The 19,840-nt window shown below is 45.9% G+C and overlaps 1 protein-coding gene across 2 annotated transcripts; it reads left to right on the forward strand.

Moving 5' to 3' along the window:
• Nucleotides 1–275: 275 nt before the first annotated feature.
• Nucleotides 276–19,575, forward strand: LOC139747461 (coiled-coil domain-containing protein 170-like). 2 transcript variants are annotated; one of them, XM_071659822.1, is made up of 19 exons: nucleotides 276–398; nucleotides 2,753–4,366; nucleotides 4,627–4,784; nucleotides 5,424–5,516; nucleotides 6,440–6,652; nucleotides 6,771–6,895; nucleotides 7,198–7,360; nucleotides 7,712–7,879; nucleotides 8,784–8,928; nucleotides 9,229–9,401; nucleotides 9,810–10,010; nucleotides 10,192–10,329; nucleotides 15,023–15,186; nucleotides 15,763–15,871; nucleotides 16,308–16,418; nucleotides 16,730–16,855; nucleotides 17,316–17,488; nucleotides 18,388–18,480; nucleotides 19,297–19,575. In XM_071659822.1, exons 2-19 carry the CDS (start codon nucleotides 4,198–4,200, stop codon nucleotides 19,466–19,468), a joined length of 2,694 nt encoding a protein of 897 aa, XP_071515923.1. In that variant the 5' UTR covers nucleotides 276–398; nucleotides 2,753–4,197; the 3' UTR covers nucleotides 19,469–19,575. The 2 variants fall into 2 exon arrangements, with proteins under 2 accessions (XP_071515923.1, XP_071515925.1); XM_071659824.1 differs by lacking the exon at nucleotides 18,388–18,480.
• Nucleotides 19,576–19,840: the final 265 nt, after the last annotated feature.

Raw genomic sequence — 19,840 nt, forward strand, 5'->3', positions numbered from 1 at the left:
CAGCGAGGCAGCATCCTCGAGAAGGGACAAGAAAAGGTGTACGCCTTCGTCCCAAGATCATCTCGCTCCAGAGAAGTCCACCATCATTTCCCTGCTCCTACGTGGAGTGCAACCTCAGACCTTGAATGTGGTGATGTATTCATGAAATAAGTTTTCTAGCGCGGACGAGTTTTCTCATAGCCTGGGAAAAAGATTTGAAATTGCTCCGCGTCTGCGCCCCAGCGGCCGGCAGAGGCCCTGGCAACCGTTGCCGTGGTAACCGTTGCTGGGGACGCCGACGCCAAAGGTCAGCTGTGGGAGGCTCGACTCGCATAGATTATTTACTCAAGTTATTCAAGCTTGTTCTAGTTTATTTCAAAAAGGTGTTCCACTCAACAACAGATAAGTTCTACCACAAGGTAAGCATCTGGCGTCTGCCATAAAGAAGATCTAAATATACTATCTGATCTGATGCAATATACTCTAAAGGATTGTTTACTCTATCCATTGCCGATGATAGCACAGGGTGCCTCACTTGTGTACTTGTTTCATAACGCGAGTTTGCTGTGTAAAGACAATCTGATTGGACGACAAGATTCTGTAATGATACACGTCACACGCACGTCCTTGGTGTTACCCCCCTACCTTACTGGTGATAAGAAGGTGAAAAGATAAAAGATCTTTCAAAACCTAGTATTTTTTCCGTTTGTTTTTCAAATTGCTGCATGATATCACAGCCAAACTTCACACACACACACACACACACACACACACATATATATATATATATATATATATATATATATATATATATATATATATATATATATATATATATATATATATATATATATTCCTATGAGTCCACGGGGAAAATAAAACATGATAAGGTCCCAAGTGCACTCTCGTGTAATAATCAAATCATCAGGGGAGACACAGGAGAGAAATATAAGTCAGTTGATATACATCAAAGAGACGAAGCTAGGATGCCATTTGGTAAACATGTGATTGTCCAAAACATACAACGTAAATCAATCCCGAAGGATCTTCGGTGCAGATGACTGACGGATCATTAATTTCTAATTCCTTGATTGACATTTTACCACACGATCTGAAATATGTGTTCAGCACCGCTGGATAAAAAAGATTCCCCCCTCACTAATTACCTAAGAGCTCAATGAGGAACCAAAATGTAAATTGTACAATAGAGCTGTAAAGATGGTTACATACGGTGTACTCCTGTAATTCATCATAATGAGATGACCAAAATTCATTGGATTTATATCACAAATTGAAGTTTGACGACTGTTCCCAACACATCAAGTCACCGCCATCATCCTCACATGGAATATGGTGAACGATATACCAATAAAAAAGCATATATATATATATATATATATATATATATATATATATATATATATATATATATATATATATATATATATATATATATATATATCCCAGACTCTGCCAATTTGAGTGAGGTTAAACCGCGAGTGAAAAGGCATCTTTGCAGAGGGAGAGGCTGTATAATTGTCAGCAGACGGAATAGAGTACAGTCTCGTCAAAGGACTTCTAGCTTCAAAGGAGTCATTCTTGTTCCTACTACTAAATGCAGTGCCGCCTTGGGATGCAAGGGCTCCTGGAAAATGAGTCCTGGGGTAACAACAACAGGACCCTTTCTGAATGGTATCCAGTTTCATGCGGTTTCTGCAGCTTTGAGGCTGCTCTCCAAGCGGGAAAAGGGTAAGGTAGGCTCCTTTGGTGAGGGAAAGTGATTGACAAGGTTATTCCCAGCAGTCTAATGACGACGGTACACCAGTCTGCTTGAGTGTGTGTGTGTGTGTGTGTGTGTGTGTGTGTGTGTGTGTGTGTGTGTGTGTGTGTGTGTGTGTGTGCGCTTATCTTTCTTGTTTGTCCGTCTGTCTGCATGCTTTAGTCTTTCTGTCTCTTGTCTACTTCTCTACGTTTCTCTGTGCCTGTCTGTACGCACGGTTTTTGCATGACAGTGTGTGTGTGCGTGAGAGACCGCAGTTACTGGCAACACAATATCTTATTCACACTTCGACGAATATCTGTCAGGGTCGCTGCTTCCATCGCGACCCAAGCCACCGTGGGTTCAACACACTGCAGTCATAGGTAGGTGCCAGGTGAATTCTATGCTTACGTCACCCGTTACACTTTTTTGATTTTTCACCTGTGTATTGTTAAGTTCAGAGGTAGGCTGAGTGTGTATTTCTCATCAGGGTATCAGGAACCCTCATTGGGTAATGAGGCCTCGATCCTCATATCCCCTGTTGCTTATTTGGTCTCACTCCTCACCCTCCAGCCTTCATTGTGTTCTCCTTAACCCTGAAAACCTCATCGTCCACACACCTCCCACTCGACCCCTAATCTCCCACACCTCGCCCTCCACTTATCCCGTAACACCGTCACCATCGACGAGCAGCTGTCATTATCAGAATACCTCCGATAATAGTGGCTCTACATCTCTCTATCCTCCCAAGTAACCTATCCCCTCTCCTCCCCTCGGTCCATCACCCCTCTCACTCTCTACTTTCCTCTCCTCAAGGTTCACTCTTCATCTCAACTCCCACAGCCTCTTGCTCATTCTCCATCACCCCAGCTTGTTCCTGGCCCAAAGTCTGTAAGTACGTACAGATAACACTGGATACCAAACACTGTTCAAGCAACGAAGAACTTTGCATCTGGAGACACACGGAAAGCAAGATCTGGTAACACATTGCTCATCCTGGACCTGTTCTTGCAGATCTGAGGCCCAGCAACTGAGCGGAGACGCCGGAGAAGCAACACTTCACCCTAAAAGGAGAAACAACCTCAGAATACAATCCCTCAACATTTCGTACGCTGTAGGTCAAGGAAAACACACCTTACTGTACAATGCCCAAGGAGGGACAATGAAAACCTAAAGCGTACGACGAAACCAGAGGGAGAGAAAATGTCTTACATGACCCAGTTATGAGGAGTGAATTTGACGGACACGATACGAGAGAAAACCAACAATCGATCGTGCGCGACTCAAGGTGGAGAGATCTATGCACACGAGCTAATCAGTAGGGTAGGTCATCGTACACACGACCAAGAGGTGGGAAATTATCGTACACTGCCCAAGTTAGGTAGGGAGAGTTATCGTACTCTTAACCCAAATTCAACGTATCCAGGCAAGAGAAGAAAAAATACACCAAGGGTTTCATAAGCCAAGCAGATTACTGAAAAAAATATATAGTCTAAATGATGACGATCAAATCTCACAAACCGGTAGCGAATCTTTTTCAGTGCAATCGTACCCAGCAATAACTGTGACAAGCGACAAACTAATACCAATGTCCTTATAGCCGTGAGGGTCCTTCTACTGTCAAATATATCGGAGGCTTAAAAACCTGGTTTACGTCAGTGGTAGCAAGTGAATGTAAAAACCACTTGGCTTATTCCGCTGCGAGATTGATGTTCTGTACCTCAAAAAAAAGAAAAGGTCATCATTTTACACCAAACACAAGCTCAAAACATAATTTTTTTATATGTTCATTTGCTGGACGTGTGTGTCAGTTCCTGAAAGACCCCCTCGACACCTCCATAATTACATTCCTGGAGCTGAGCAACACGAATTCGTTCCCGACGCCCTCGATTATCATCATTACTCCATACACAGACACAGGAAAATTCTATCCTTTCCCTCTCCTTCCCGTCATCTCATCTCGCATCTTCACTTATATCGGAAATTTACTCCAGTAACTCCTACACTTTAGTGGCCATCCCCCCAGCTCTCTGCTAAAACTCATAAAGCGAAGTTTTGAGCGATTCCATAAAGTCTTACCGCAATAAATACTGAATCTCACCAAACCTTCCACTAGACTCCTCGAGCTCAGCACGGGAACCATCAGAGCTAGGCATTAAATCTCTCGAGAGATCGCAGAGACTCCAAAACTTTATCATTATAGAACAGTAACACTTACGACGGTAACCTCCACCCCCCGACAGTTATCGATATAGCTCATAGCGGGAGGGGGGCTTATTGAAAAAGACGCTATAGATCTCCCCATAAAACTTCCTCCCCTCCCTCTATCAGACTCCCCGACATCAAGGTTTACAAAGGCTTTCCCCCCTCCACCAACCACCAAGATTCTGAGGAGGCAGGACGCTGTCGCAGCCCCGCCAACGAGTGCCAGGCTGGGCGACCTCGGGTACCAGAAGGCCATGTCGGTGTTCCGACAGGAGAGCCTGTCGGAAGAGGTCAGCAGGGAGAGTGCTACCTTCACGGCCGTCGCAGGAGGGGGCGTGGCGCTCCACTTCAAAACGTCCACCTCTTCCACCTCGACCACGTCTACCCAGACGACCAGTGAGACGGTCGTGCAGCGGATGGTGGGTGAGTTGGGAGGTGGAGAGGGTGTGTGTGTGATGGGAGGGGGGACGGATGAGAGGGGGAACTCAGTACACAAGCGGATGGATAAGTAATTGAGAAGCTAGCCGGTTGAAGGATGAGTATATCAGAGTGAATATCTGATGGGTATATACTAATCAACTAAATATGGTAATTAATAATCATTTATGTGTATAGTTTCCTCCATGTCATCCACCGATCTTTTTCCATGTACACCTTCCGTCTCTCACACACCCCTCCATCAGGAACCGACGTGCATACCTCCGGCAGCGGTATGGGTACTGTCAACGGATCGGGTTTGCCAGTATCTAGCCTCGAGAGCCCACCACAGCAGACCGCCGTCCACAACACCGTCATCCCTCCCTCACTAGACTGGACGCCCGCCACCGCTGCAGATCCTACTGTGAGTGTTAGCAGAGGGAAATAACTTATTTTTCATACAAATGTTCACTTTTTCCGTCATTATTTCAATGTATCCCTCCAAATGACTGAGGCACATTGTTTTTTATATGCTTCTTCTTCTTTCCCTTTCGGGTCAGTGGCGTCGAAAGTGTAGTGAAGATGTGACTGTAGTGAAGATGGCTCGTATGTACAGTGATAAGGTCTATGTAGTGTGTAATGAGGATCAGTATGATGGTGCCTTCCTGATGTGAATATGATGGCGAGTGACAGAGTGTGGAGGAAGACATGTGGCAACCGCTCTCGTGTGTTAGCGTTTTTTTTGTTATTTCTGAATTTTGTCAAAGCACTAAACGAAAAAATCAAACTAATCATCTATGGAATCCCTTCATTTATGGGTATAATAGGTCTCTGACATGGCACGACATATGCACGACATTACTATCCTTGAGAACGAAGAATTGACCTCAGACCTGACCCTAGTACATGCTTTATCATCAATGAGATTGAGATCAAACACAAAACTAAAACAGGATCAACTTTCCTCTCAGATACGATAGGGAAAAACGTAATGAAAAGACTGAAACTTTCCCCTTTTATCGTAACTGAACTGTTTAACTAAGCGACTCCGTTTCCCCCACAGGATAACATGGCGTTGTTCGAGAGCGAGATGAAGCGGAAGGACCACCTCATCGAGGAACTCATTAAGCTCCACCCAAGCCATGGGCTCAACAAGGTCAGTAACTCCATACTTCACAAACCATTAGTTTTCCGACACTGTCAATTACTATCTGCCGAAAAGACTCAACAAGCTGCCTAATAAAGTGTTCTTTTCTGTACTACCAATCATACCGTGTCATTAGGAATTAGAAAAGTGTCGGAGAACAGTTTTGTTGATGAAGACCTGCTAGAGACAGACTAATTTAGTACATTAATGAGATACCGAGGTTCATCAACCCTAATACTATTATAGCATCATTAAGGTTTATTTGCATCCATCAGCAGCGTTCATCACATAACCTGGAAGTCTGCGGGATTATCTCAACTCACCACCTATCTATCGACTTGTGTAGAAGTTAAGCATTGGGTACCATTTAATACAACATCACATCTAATCAGTTAACTGTATCTCTCAACAGAAGTTATGAATTTGTTTTGCAACGCCTCTGCTACTGTAACCCATTTATGTGTAGTTGACAAAGGTCGATAAAACACAGTTCCTGACTAGACTGACACAATCAGCCACGTACCTATAGACGAGAGAGAGAGAGAGAGAGAGAGAGAGAGAGAGAGAGAGAGAGAGAGAGAGAGAGAGAGAGAGAGAGAGAGAGAGTAGACAATAGCACGGCTCTCTGTGTAACCGAAGACGTCACGGAGGGTAAGAAAACAATAGAGGAGAGAGAGAAACATCAGCCATGGCCCCCATCTCTATAGACAGAAGGCAGCATGTCGTGTAAATGTAGACAGAAGGCAGCATGTAGTGTAAGTGTAGACAGGAGGAAGCATGTCGTGTAAGTATAGACAGAAAGCAGTAAGTCGTGAAAGTGTGTAGTGAGAGAGACAGTAGTACAGCCTCTCCCCTTTGGTATAGACGTCACGGTTATTATGATGATGACGTAAGAGGTACAGAACCAAGCCGTGTCTGTGTGTGTGTGGCAGGTTCGAGGTGGGGAGGCGGAAGAGGCCTTACGGAGCGACCTAGCGGGGATGACGGTGAAGGTAGAGCGACTGGAACAACAACTGAGGGACGCCCTAGCCTCAGTGGCCTCGAGGGACGCGCGAGTGACGGAGCTAACCCGTCAGCTGGACGCCCACAGGCAGGAACACGCCCGCCAGGCAGCCACTATCGTCACCCTCCGGCAGAAGCTACAGGTGGGTACTGTGCTGGCCTCCACAGGTTACGTCAAGGGGAATGAAGGAAAATGCAGTATGCTAATCACTTGCATATCATAACTGTGAGTGAAGGACTGACGGTGACTCCCTACTGCAGGAGGAGGAAGCAGCGTGTGTGTCCCTGAAGGCTAGCCAGCGTCGGGGTGAATTCACCGTGGGCGCCCTCACCCGCGAGACGCGTCAGGCTGCCGACCGAATCAGCGAACTCGAGTGTCGACTCAAGTACGTTTTAGAAGACATTGTGGTTCTTCTTTTGAGCCATTAGGAGACCAGGTACATTTTTGAGCCATCAGGAACCCAGGTGTTCTTTTAGGCCAGAAGGAAGCCAGGTTGCTTCCAGTGAGCCATTAAGAGCCCAGGTACTTCATATTAGCCATTAGGGCCCTATGTGCACTTGTTAGCCCATTAGAAGCCAACGCACAGTATTCCTCAGGTGAGTGTTAATCCTGTAGCCCACAGGCCAGATGATCTGGTGAAGATGAGGAGTGTCAAGGACCCACCCCACTAACCCTGGTATCCTACAGGACCCACTTGGAGGAGAGGGAGGCGGCGGAGCAGAGGAGCGAGACAGCCCAGAGGCGTCTGCTGGAACTGGTCAGAATGGTGACTTCCTCGCTCAGCTTGGGCGATCTCGACCCTCAGGACATCCAAGAAAAGCTCTCCACAAGGCTTGCCGACCTCGTCCAGGTGAGTGGAATAGAAAATGAGAGTGGGAGAATGAGGGAGAGTTAGAAAATGAGAGGTAAAGAGTATGAAAGTGAGAGAGAAAGGAATAGTAAGAGTAATGCAGTGAGGGATAACAATGAGAAAGACTTCATGGATATCCAAAGAGGATTTTTGGCCACCATACACTAACCCATGCCAACCAAACTCTATGAGATACATGAAGGATTAAGCCTTTGTTTCTGCTCACTATCGCAATGCACACACACACACACACACACACACACACACACACACACACACACACACACACAGGCACACGATATGTCCCCATAGAACGCCATCCGCACCAACAGCTTGCTCTTCCTCATACAGGAGTGTGCTCGACTGCGGAGTGAGGTGCTGAGGATGACAGAGGAGCTGGAGCAGCGAGAGGGGGAGGCGGAGGCGACGAGGCAGACGGTAGGAAGACTGGTCAACGAGCTCGACGATGAGAAGCACACCGTCGAGGAACAGAAATCGGCCATGGAAGAGTATAGGAGGGTAAGTGGAGGAGTTCCCGTCACTCGCGAAAAGAGGCAGCACGTCCGGTAACCTAGTTTAGCTTGTGTGTTAGTTCAACTCAGATGTGAGTCTAGTATAGTTCAGCTTTGGTTTATATGGGCGCCTTTGTTCTGTAGTTCCGGTCTAGCTTCGCTGTACGTGGATTAACTGGGGTCGCAGTGATTCGTTGATCTGATCTTATCTTGAGTTGGTCCGATTTGGCTAGGACACAGTGGCTCGTCGCTTCGATATTCCTGCATTCCTAATCTATACATCTGGTGGCAGAACTCTGACTTGACCTTACGCGAGTCAGGTCACTGATCACCAAGGGGGTCGTACCGTCGCGTTTGATGGTCGTACCGTCGTGCACAAGAGGTTCTAGCTTGGCTTGGAGATGTTTGACTGAGTTTTCCTTCACAGGGTTTGGTTTAGCGTGACGGTGGTTATCCAATCTAACTTTTGTTCAACAAGTTCGATTCAGCCGACTGGCAAAGGTTTATGTGCTTGAATCCTCCTCACTGCATCAGAAGTTTCGAAGCTTTGGTTCACTTCCATCATAGTGTTGTGGTCAGACGGGATGAAGGCAAGGTTGAGTGCTTGTACAAAAAAAAATCCTGTTCTACTGGTGGAAATATTCTCTACCCGTATGACAATGACCTGTGTCTGTGTGGATATGACCCTGACTCGTGTCACCGCTGTATGACCCAGACGTTAGTCCCACCTGTAAACGCAACCTTGTCTGACCCTGACCTGTGTTGTACAAACGCTTCTGTCTCCTATATAAAGCCCTAACGCATCCCTCCTGTGTGTCCCTGACTTCATCATACCAGTTCGTCCCTGACAATCATGGCCCTGACCCGTCTCTCGGTTGCGTAGTCCTGACCTGTGCGGTACTTGGCTGCAGGAGGGTGACGACCTGAGGACGAGGCTGCGGGCGACGGAGGAAGAGGTAAAGAGCGTGAAGGAGAGACTCCACAACACCAACAAGTCATACAACACCACCCTGGAGGAGCTGCACACCGCCGAGAAGCAACTCCAGCAAGCCAAAGGTGAGGTGCTCAGGTCGTGGTGTGTATATGTGTGTGTGTGTGTGTGGAGGGGATGGTCAGGGAGGGCGGGGAAAGGCCACAGGAGTGTGAGCGAATAACTGAACGAGCGTCTGTGAATGTTAACGAGTTATGTGCACGTTCAGCCCATGCTTGAGCAAACTAACCACTACCAGAGCCAATATCTGAATGATATGAACTTGGAAAGTTCATCTTAAACGCTCCTACTGGGGGCAGTAACGCCACAATTGTTGCCCTACCACTCGTTAATCCCTTCTCCCTCTCCTCCCCTTGCTGCTACAGACGCGGCAGTAGTGTCGGACCACCGGAGGCAACAGAGCGAGGTGGAGGGCCGCGGGTTCCTGACCACCGTAGCGGCGCTACTGTCCACCCCGGAACACCGCCTGTCCCCAGAGCCACAGGCCATCACCGACCGCATTCAGAGCCTCGTCGCTACCAACAGGGAGACTACAGAGGTAGGTCCTGGCTAGGAGGGGCGGAGTCCAGGTCTGCAAAGTGTAAATGCTTTCCCTTGTCTCTTCTTCTTCCCTTTCATAATCTTTTGTCTCTTCTTTTTCCCTTTCATAATCTTTTGTCTCTTCTTCCCTTTCATAATCTTTTGTCTCTTCTTTTCCCCTTTCATAATCTTTTGTCTCTTCTTCTACCTTTTCATAATCCATTCTATATTTCAATTAAGGCCCGGCCTTGTTGTTACAATGAAAAAATTTCAGGTACATTACCATTGTACCATACGATAACGTCACCCACAATGGAAATCGAATCATACATCATTATTCGCCCGTTTATAAATCGGATATTACGGATATACACCTTTTATTCTACCTTGTTCATAGGTCATTATCTCCAAGTTCTACTCCCTCCAGCACGTGGATCGCCTGACCTCGCAGGTGACCACCCTCGGGGAACAGACCAGGAGGCAGACGGAGCTGTACGAGACGGCCGTCAAGCGAGGCCGCCAGTCAGAGGCTGACCTCCACGCCCTCAGCAACCGCTGTCGTCAGCTCGAGGCCGACCACGCCGCCGCCGAGGCCGCCCGCGAACACCTGACTGCTGATAAGGAGAAGGTGAGTTGGTGGGTACTGGTGCCAGGGTGTAGTAGGTGGTGGTTACTGGTCCCAGGGTGTAGTGGGTGGTGGGTGCTGGTCCCAAGGTGTAGCGGGTACTGGAGCCAGGGTGTAGTGCGTGCTTCCCTCCCCCCACGTACCCTCCCCAGCAGGTGCTCACTCGGGTGTCCTCCTGACGCAGGCGGGGCGGACGCTAGCGCGGGTGGTCGAAGCCCTGGGCCTGTCGGAGATGGGGAAGGAAGTCACCAGTGACATCGAGATGATCATCTGCCGCTGCCAGCAGTTGGCCAAGCTCGAGGGCGAGAAGATCGTGGACAAGGTAGGCCAGCCAACGCTTCAGATGTTTGCTTGTAAAACACACACACACACACACACACACACACACACACACACACACACGTAGTAACACTGCAACTGGGGAGTATTCTGCGAGGGTGCACTATCGTCATCGAACGGAAAGGAGTACACAGCCTTGTCGAGGAGTTTTCCCGCCCTAAGGGAGCCCACTTTACCCTGCTTCCCGCGTGGAGCGCAGCTCTGAAGCTGCGGGAGCCTCCTGAAAGAGATCCTGGAAATGCGTAACCGTCTACATACATGATCCGAGTGGACAGCAGTCCCACATCCCATCTCGGCAGGATATCCCATTGTGAATCGATAAGCGAGAGGAAAACGTTAATGTAATCAAATAGATTTAACAAAACCATGAAAATTATTAACACAGAAGTAACAAACAAGAATGCTGATTTTCGCCAAGAAGTAGTAAACCCACGAACCTCCAGCTACAGAAATTTGTCGTATACGAAAAGGAGAAAAAGCACTAAAGATGAGGATATGCTCAAGTGGACTTGTTAGGGATTAAAATGATCTCTCGTTCTAAGAATAGGGAAAACAAGTCTTGACTAATCCAGAGGTAGTGCTGTACTAGACAATAAGGTTTAAAAAGTCCTCTCTTTCTAAACCCGCAATATTTCCTCAACCATATTCCTTAAATCCCCCATTTTCCACTAACTTTAAGCAGTCTTTGAACATCATTTCTATGCACGCGATTTATGTGACACTGTCGCCAGCACTTAGAATGTCACTCGTGGGTTAAGACGTATCATCACCTGTGTACTAAAATCTAAACGTATTTAAAAAGAGGTAAATCATGTTCAACGCAACCAGGTAAACAGATCAGATTTCGTCGTTCACATTCGGACATAAACTATACTCTGCAGTGTTGGTATGGAGGAAAACTTGCAGGAAACATGTGTCAAACTTTTTACAGTCTGTAATTTTTTTGCTTCCTCGGGTCATTATTCCACTGATTCAAATGCTAATTAATTCAATTTCTTTCTTCAAGTTAAAAGACACAATTATACTTTTTGTCTGATTAACTTTCCTAAACATGACAAAACTGCTTCCTTCTTAAAATTCTCAGTTAAAAATACTTTATGTGTTCCTGATCATACAGGTTTAGTAAACTGTTATTTGTTCCTGATCATACAGGTTTAGTAAACTGTTATTTGTTCCTGATCATACAGGTTTAGTAAACTGTTATTTCTGGTCAGGCCAAGCTGAGGGGAAGGAGGGACACCGATGAGGTACTGTGTATACCAATATGCATGTAAACAGTATCATATATATATATATATATATATATATATATATATATATATATATATATATATATATATATATATATATAAACACCACTTTTTTCTAGTCTTAATCTTTGGATTGTAGTAATGCCTTTGTGTAGCAACGCTAGTACAGTACAACGAGACAAAACGCAATGTGCAATACTTGTGCGCTCGCACTGTGTGCACTATGACGAGCCCTGATCTCGACGGCAAAGATCCTGAGGTGTTTACGACATTCCTTAACGACAGGGGTCTTAAAACATCTTACGAATCTTTCTTTACGATCGTAACAATGACACGGAGATCATTAGGACCTGAGCTCACTTCACAGCAAAGATTCTCAAGATTCTTTACGATACTCCGTAAAGACAGAATCTTAAAAAAGAAAAAAAAAAAATCTTTAGAATCTTCGTTTTAGATCCTCGTGCTGGGGTTAAAAATCCTTAGAACTCTCTCGGGGATCTTTCATAATGGCAGAGATCCTGGGAATGCCCCAGTAATCCTCTTGGTCAAAGTTCCCCCAAGCGGAACATTCGGGATCTGGTATTCAACCCACATCACAATAAGCCAGTTAGATGTTACGTCACGTCACTTTGAAATGATGTGCTAAGTGGTCTTCTACACCTCTTGAACACTTAGGAGTACGACCCCTCTCGAGTACGAGGAAACGACCCACTTCGACACGACGGTACGACCCCCTGAGGATGACGGCAGAGCCCCTTTGACTTGACGGCAAAGCGTCGTACGGTCGTACTCAAAGTATCGTACCGTCGTGCCGGGAAGGGCTAGCTTTGCATGCTTCACTGGTTTACAATTAGTTAGGAGCACTTAACGATTGGCCTCTTTCCCCATCCCATCCCACCCACACCCCTAACTCGTCGTTTATCACATTTCAGAACCATTTGTCACGCAAGATGAGTCTTCTGTGATGTTCTCTCTAATTCAGAAATGAACTTACTGATGTAAATGGTTCAGAGAATGATGATGATGATGATACTGATGGGTGTTTCATTGGGGTATTCGGTCATGTCCCGAGAAGAAGGTTCGAAACCCTATGAAGCAATTTCTTTAAGTTTGTAGAATCGGTGTTTACTGTCTCCCATTCTTTACAGCTATTTACTCATCTTTTACTACTCTCTACTGTCATGTATCAGTTATAGACTAAATGGATAGCTGAACGCTCAGCAAATTCTCTTCTAGGAAAATTTTTTATACAGTTGATATATTATCTTGCGCGTGTGAATAATCCTGTAGGTATATTATTGCTGTTAACACAAAACGTTCAGTAAATCCCATATTTAAAGTAAAGAACACACACATACACACACACAGTGTAAAACTCCCTAACCGTACCTTATAAATCAATAATTTTCAGCACACACACACACACACACACACACACACACACACACACACACACACACAGTGTAAAACTCCCTCCCTCGTACCTTGAAAACAGATAATTTTTAGTTAAGAACACACACATACACACACACACTCTAAAATTCCCTCCCCGTACCTTAAAAATTGATAACTTTTTAATTAAGAACACACACATACACACACAGTGTAAAACTCTCTCCCCGTACCTTAAAAATCGATAATTTTAAGTTAAGAACACCCGTTCCTTAAAAACTGATAATTTTAAGTTAAGAACACACACAAACACACACACACACAGTGTAAAACTCCCTCCCCGTACCTTAAAAATAAATCATTTCAAACACTTACACGCACGAGTGCTAAGTATGTTCAACTAAAAGTATTGCAGAGGTAAATCCTAAAAGGAATAAATGCATTAAGAGGATAAAGTGATTAGTTGCAATTAAGATAATTAAGAAGTCATTGGGGAGAATATATTCAGGAGTAGGTAGTGAATAAAAAGATGGCTGGGTAGTGAATTAAAAGCTGCTCTTTACTGCCAATGGGAATTGTGTAAACTGTTAGCAACGCACTAACTCCTTTTATTTTTCTATTAAATTCTTTACTCTTGGTGTCTGAGCCTGGCTCAGAAATGAAGCTTAAGGAAGTGAACGGGGTTGAAATGGACTTTTGTGTGAGGATTTCCATCACTTTCCCCGCTAAAACTAAAAGTAGAGAGTATATTTAATATGAGCCCCGGAGGCAAGCTAGGCTAGAAGCTTAAAACAAAAATTGAGTCGGTCAAGGAAAATGGTTATGACCATAGAGCTGTAACTTACAAAAAATATGTACAGGTCTGCTGGGAGGGGGATTAACGAAAGGGGGTACCCGATGGTTTCCCCATAGGAAGATAAGACGAGAGATGAATTAAGAGGAATATTCAGAGGAATATTGTGGTCAGATACAGAGAAACAGGAGCAAGAGTTTACTACACATGAAGGAAGAGGAGACTCGACGGAATCGCATCCGAGATCAAAAAAAAAAAAAAAGTGTCAAAAAAAATGGAAGAGGGAAATTAATCAAATGAAGATCTTATTTAATGAGCATTATAGAATCAAGTCAACCAAAGGGATCCAAAGAAATTTAGACACGGAGAGAGAGAGAGAGAGAGAGAGAGAGAGAGAGAGAGAGAGAGAGAGAGAGAGAGAGAGAGAGAGAGAGTCTTCTAAGAATGTCCCAGGGACAAATCCATTAAAGGTAATGCTCATAACACAAAGAGACTCGAAAATAAGGGGGAAAGAAAACGAGAGCAAGTTTTGGGGCCGAACAACAGAAACAGAGGGGTATTAACTGATGCATTAGTGACAGAGATCTGGGGGGCTTTGAGACGGAGGGGAATAGCAAATTGCTAAGTGAAGCTACTGTAAAGAGCGTAATACACACTGTTAAAGACCAAACAATTGGGTGATGTAAGTGATCTGTTAGATGAAGGGTTTAGAAAACGCGCTGAGTACATGTTGGCGAAAATGGATATCTTAGTAAAAAGAAAACGAGAGTCCTATGACCAACCTGATCATGATGAGATGAGATCTGGCCTAAACTAATCAAAGATACACATAATGGCAGCGAGGGAGCGAGAAGACAAGGGATACGTAGGACTGGCCCGCTTAACATGAGACAACGTTATAGGTGTATGGAGATACTGTCTCCATATATTCGGAAGAGTGCAGATACGCCTGACAAGGAGAATTTCTTTTTCTTTTAGCTTATTCGGACTGCCATAAAGCGTTTGACTGTACAAAAACGTCATTACAAACAGGTGACTGTACAACATACACAGATACAGAATCCCTCCCATTAAATCACTCTCCAGTGTTCACGTATCCTCACTCCATACCTTACTCCCTCACTATCCCCTTCTCCGATTTCTCCCGCATCACACTCCTCCTAACCACTCCCTGACCCCCCAACTCCTATCCACACCACCTCACGCATCACATCACGCCACTCACCTCTTGACCGCCGCAGACGACCACCGTGTACCAGCTACAGCGGAAGGTAAAGGGGCTGCGGGAGGCGGTGGAACGTAAGGACCTGCACGTGGACATGCTGCGCCGGAAGCTGGCACTGACGGAGGATGCGGCCAGGGCTTCCCGCCACCTGGAAGAAGAGAGAGACGATCTTATAGCCAAGTGGGTCGTCATGGTGATGTACAGGGAGGGGCCCGAGTGGGTAACGTAAGGGTTCTCTATGGGATGTAGTGGGAAATATATGGATGGAGTTGGTCGTCCAAGGGTGTTGTGGATACTCTAATGGTGGAGTGGCTGATGTTCGGGTGCAGTGGGTGTTCTTGGTTACGTACTATGTGCGATGGATGTCCAAAGGGTTGTATGGTTGTAGAGGTTGTTCTGAGAGTTGTATGGTGTGACGGGCACTAAAGAGGTTTTATATGGGTATGGTTGGTCTCGCGGAGTGCACTACAGGTGAGGTGATTGTTCTTAAGTGATAGGGATGTAACGTTGTGGAGGTATAGTCGGTGTGGGGCGGAGGTAACAAGTGATCATGGAGAAAAGTCGGTTTAGAAAAGGCGTAAATGGTAGTACGAGGCATACCGTGTGTAGTGTTGGTGTACCTGGATGATGGAAGGATATGTTAGGACCCATGCGTTCATGCTATAGAAGCAGGTAGGACCTGTGCCATTCACGGTGTACCAGGACGGCGTATTCCCTTCAAAGCAAACGAAAGGTGACCTCCCTCCCTTCCCGCAGATACAAACGCCAGTGCCGAGCTGTAGACCGCCTGAACGGAGAGATGGCCGAGTCCAGACTTCAAATACGAGATCTTCACGCCCAGCTCGCAGACGCCGCAGAGGAGAAGGTAAAAAAAAAAAAAAAAAAAAAAACAGGTCTTTGGGACACTTTCCCCTTGATTTACTTCGAGCGATTCGTTACTTTCCTACTTCAAGCACGAAAGACACGTCTTTTGGTGAGGTTAGGATAATGTACCGTCAATAATGTGATGTATAGTCAAGGGTCTCCTTCCATTCTGATCTGATACAATGGGAGGTGTGTCATTCCTGACAGGCTAGGGTTGGTTGACTTTTGTACTCGGTCGTTCGGTACAATTGATATGCTCTAGATATCGCAACATCCACGGATTCTTGTGACATTAATCACACTGTGCGCGACGGGACGAGCCTTTGAGCACCCCTCCTACCAATATTGCTTCCATCATCACTCTTTTCCATCCCTCTCTTCAGACCCAATCTCTCCCTCTCTCTCTCTCTCTCTCTTTCTCTCTCTTCCCACTACAGACCCGCGGGGGGCAGCAACAAAAGAAAATCGAGGAACTCACTGCTAAGATCAATGAGCTGGACGCCATCCGATCACGCCAACAGAAGAAGATCTCCCACCTGAAGGAGCAGGTGAGAAACCCTATATGTACAGTAAATATGCATGTAACGAAAGGCATGACCCTCACTACCACCAACCGAGTGCCGTTCCCAGGCATCAAACACTATACCATAGCCCTCACCATCCTCAGTAACATATATCCACTCCTCACTATGGTCCCCCCACCATCTCGACACTACACACCATGGCCCTCACAACCATACACTATATCCCTCACCACTCTAAAACTATACACAATACACCATGGCCTTTACCATCCCCAGTACCATACACCACAACCTTTAGCCTTGGTCCTAACCATGTGTTGCACGTCCCTCCGCAGGTCAAGGCCCACGGAGAACACGTGCTTGAGGAGCGACGTCTGAACGAGTCCAGCCTGGAGGGTCTGACGCAGGAGCTGGCCCTCACCAAACAGGCCTTCAGGGACCTCACCAGGCGGGAGAAGCAGGTTGGTGAGGGGAGAGGACAGCTCACAAGGAGGGAGAGGCAGGTTGATGAAGGGGAGAGGTGAGAAGGCTGGAAGTGGTTGGGAATAGGGACCAAGAGTGTGGATAGAGGTATGTACTGTAGTGTGTGTGTGTGTGTGTGTGTGTGTGTGTGTGTGTGTGTGTGTGTGTGTGTGTGTGTGTGTGCGCGCGCGTTGTTTGTGTTCAAGATGGCAGAAACTGTCCACATAAAGCTTATAACGCCAATATAACACCACAACATACGTCAGGTCTTCACAACACCTTCAAAGATCTTGAAGCTTTCGGCAACTTGGTCCGGTCATTCAATGCTTTTCACCTACCATATACCATTCCAACACCCTGACACACACACACACACACACACACACACACACACACACACACACACACACACACCCAGCTACGTTCCCTTACGCCCACTTATACTCCAATGACTTGCAGATGACGGAGTTCCGCCGCACGGTGATGGAACTGCTGGGCACTGACGGGGAGGCGGGCGTTGAGGGCGACTATGAGGCCATCTGTCGCCTGGAGCGGGTGGTGGGCGCCCACAGAGAGCTGACCGACCTCTCCAGACGCCTGGACGAAATCACAGCGCCTTCCAGACCAAACAGGTGGGTGAGTAGTAGCACCTTCCAAACCCAACAGGTGGGTGGGTAGTGGCACCCATCAGACCTAACAGGTAGGTGGGTGGTAGCACCCTTCAGACCCAACAGGTGGGTGGGTAGTGGCGCCCTTCCGACCCCTCAGGTGGGTGGGTAATGGCGCCCTTCAGACCCCTCAGGTGGGTGGGTAGTGGCACTAACCAGACCCAACAGGTGGGTAGTGTACTCAATCCAAACCGAGAACATGTAAAATGAAGGCTTCCACCGAGGTGAATGGGGTAATGGCAGCAGGAAAATGGCCGATTCTTGGATGCCTCTAATATGAAACTGGTATTGTGTTTGGTCGACTACAAGGACACCCGACGCGCCATGAAGGGCTTAAAGCTCAGGTATGCAGAAGGTGGCCTAGCTAGTTCCAGGCACACGGGGAGGAGAGTCCCCGGTCCCGGCACAAGAGGAGGGAGTCCCCCGAAAACGTTTCCATACTGATGTCATTTACATAACCGTATCCTCACAATGCGAACTCGTTTGCTGACGATAAGCAAAGCAGGATTGGTCATTCAAAAATATCATCAAGTTTCTTCCCCTATATTTTTGTATTCTAATAGAAAATTCTAATATAGTCTAAATAACACCTCGATGATGTTCTCCGTGTTTGTCCCAGTCTTGAATTAACCAGAGATAATGTTTCAGTGTAGACACGTTGGAAAAAAAAAAAAGATGCAATATTCTCAATCTTTCTACACATTACAAAGATTTTCACAACTATCAATGGTCATTTTATCACAACTGTTATACTCATTTTACGTTCTCCCCAAATCAGTATGCACCTATGAGTTCATTATAAAGACATCATGTGGTAATACGTCTTAATGCAGTACATATTCTCCTTTTCCTTATGTGGGCAGCGCAAGGACCCTGACCAGCCGCTCCCCGCCTCTCAGGTCCCCATCAAGATCTTCGTCTGGAGTCCCACCTTACAGGGCAGACTCCCCTCCCAGGTCAGCATGGTAGACTTATCTTCCAGGTCAGTCAGTAGAGTTATCTTCTAAGTGAGCTGGTACACTTATCTTCCAGGTCAGCTGGTAGCATTATCTTCTAAGTAAGCTGGTACACTTATCTTCCAGATCAGCTGGTAGACTAAAGTTCCAGGTCATCTGGTAGTCTTTTCTTCTAAGTCAGCTGGTAGACTTATCTTTCAGGACATCTGGTACACTAATCTTCCAGGTCATCTGATAGACTTATCATCTAAGTCAGCTGGTAGAATAACCTTCCAGCTCATCTGATAGACTTATCTTCTATGTCAGTTGGTAGCCTTATCTTCCATATCAGCATATATTTTCATTTCTTATTCTCATTAGTATTCGAGGTCTCATTAATGCCATAAGCAGGTTATACATTTCTCTATCCTCAAATTACAGTCCTCACTTTTTCAAATTATCAGTCTTCTCTTTTTCTAAAAAAAAAAAAAAATATCGGTAATTTCCTCTTATGCTCATAATCTTTATTCTACAGCTTCATTTTAAAAATAAAGTACAATGTGCTCTATTTACAGTTTACATATTTTCACTGTCCAGCGAATTACTTTGTCAATATTTTGTTTCCTCGTTCGTACTTGACTTCTACAGATTACATTTGTTCCTGCCTGTTGACCTCTGTCACTAACCTCCTGTGGCCACCTTCCGTCCATTAACTAATATCCTCAAGCTAACCCCCCTCCTCCGTCACCACCCTCCCCAGTTTCACCTGCACACCTCCCTTTAACTCGTCACTAACCTCCCCAGGCCTCACTTGGCCGCCTCCCTTCCCTACTACAGGATGCCCATCGACCAGAATTTCCTGCATATGTCGGATGAGCTGAGGGCGCTGGCTGACGACGCCCACAACCACCGCCCAAATACTCGCAGCATCCGCCGCCCACCTTCCGCCCACGCCCGCACGCCCAGCCCCACCAAGCGGCCTTCCACTGACGAGGACGAGGATATCTAAGAGCCGTATCACCGATAAACCGAAAATTAAACTTCAAAACTATCGAAGAGCGCAGGAGTCCGTACTTTACTTCATATGTCCGCTATGAGAATAAACTTCAACAATTCTCATTGTTTTTGAAACCCTAGCACACTGTGATATATCATAAAAAAAAATATGCTACAAAATTATTCTGTGATTTTCCAAAATAAAATCATCCTTTTTTATGGGGTATTTAGAATAAATTTTATACAATCTATTCAAGAAATCAACCCATGTCAGGAATAATACCTAGGAACCTAGCTGGCAAAATTACCGTTTCGATAATGGTTAGAATTATTCCATGAACATCAAAAGCCATTGAAAAAATAATTTCAACCAAACTTAATCTAA

The sequence above is a fragment of the Panulirus ornatus genome, chromosome 68 (genome assembly GCF_036320965.1).
Source record: "Panulirus ornatus isolate Po-2019 chromosome 68, ASM3632096v1, whole genome shotgun sequence".
NCBI classification, from domain to species: Eukaryota; Metazoa; Arthropoda; class Malacostraca; order Decapoda; family Palinuridae; genus Panulirus; species Panulirus ornatus.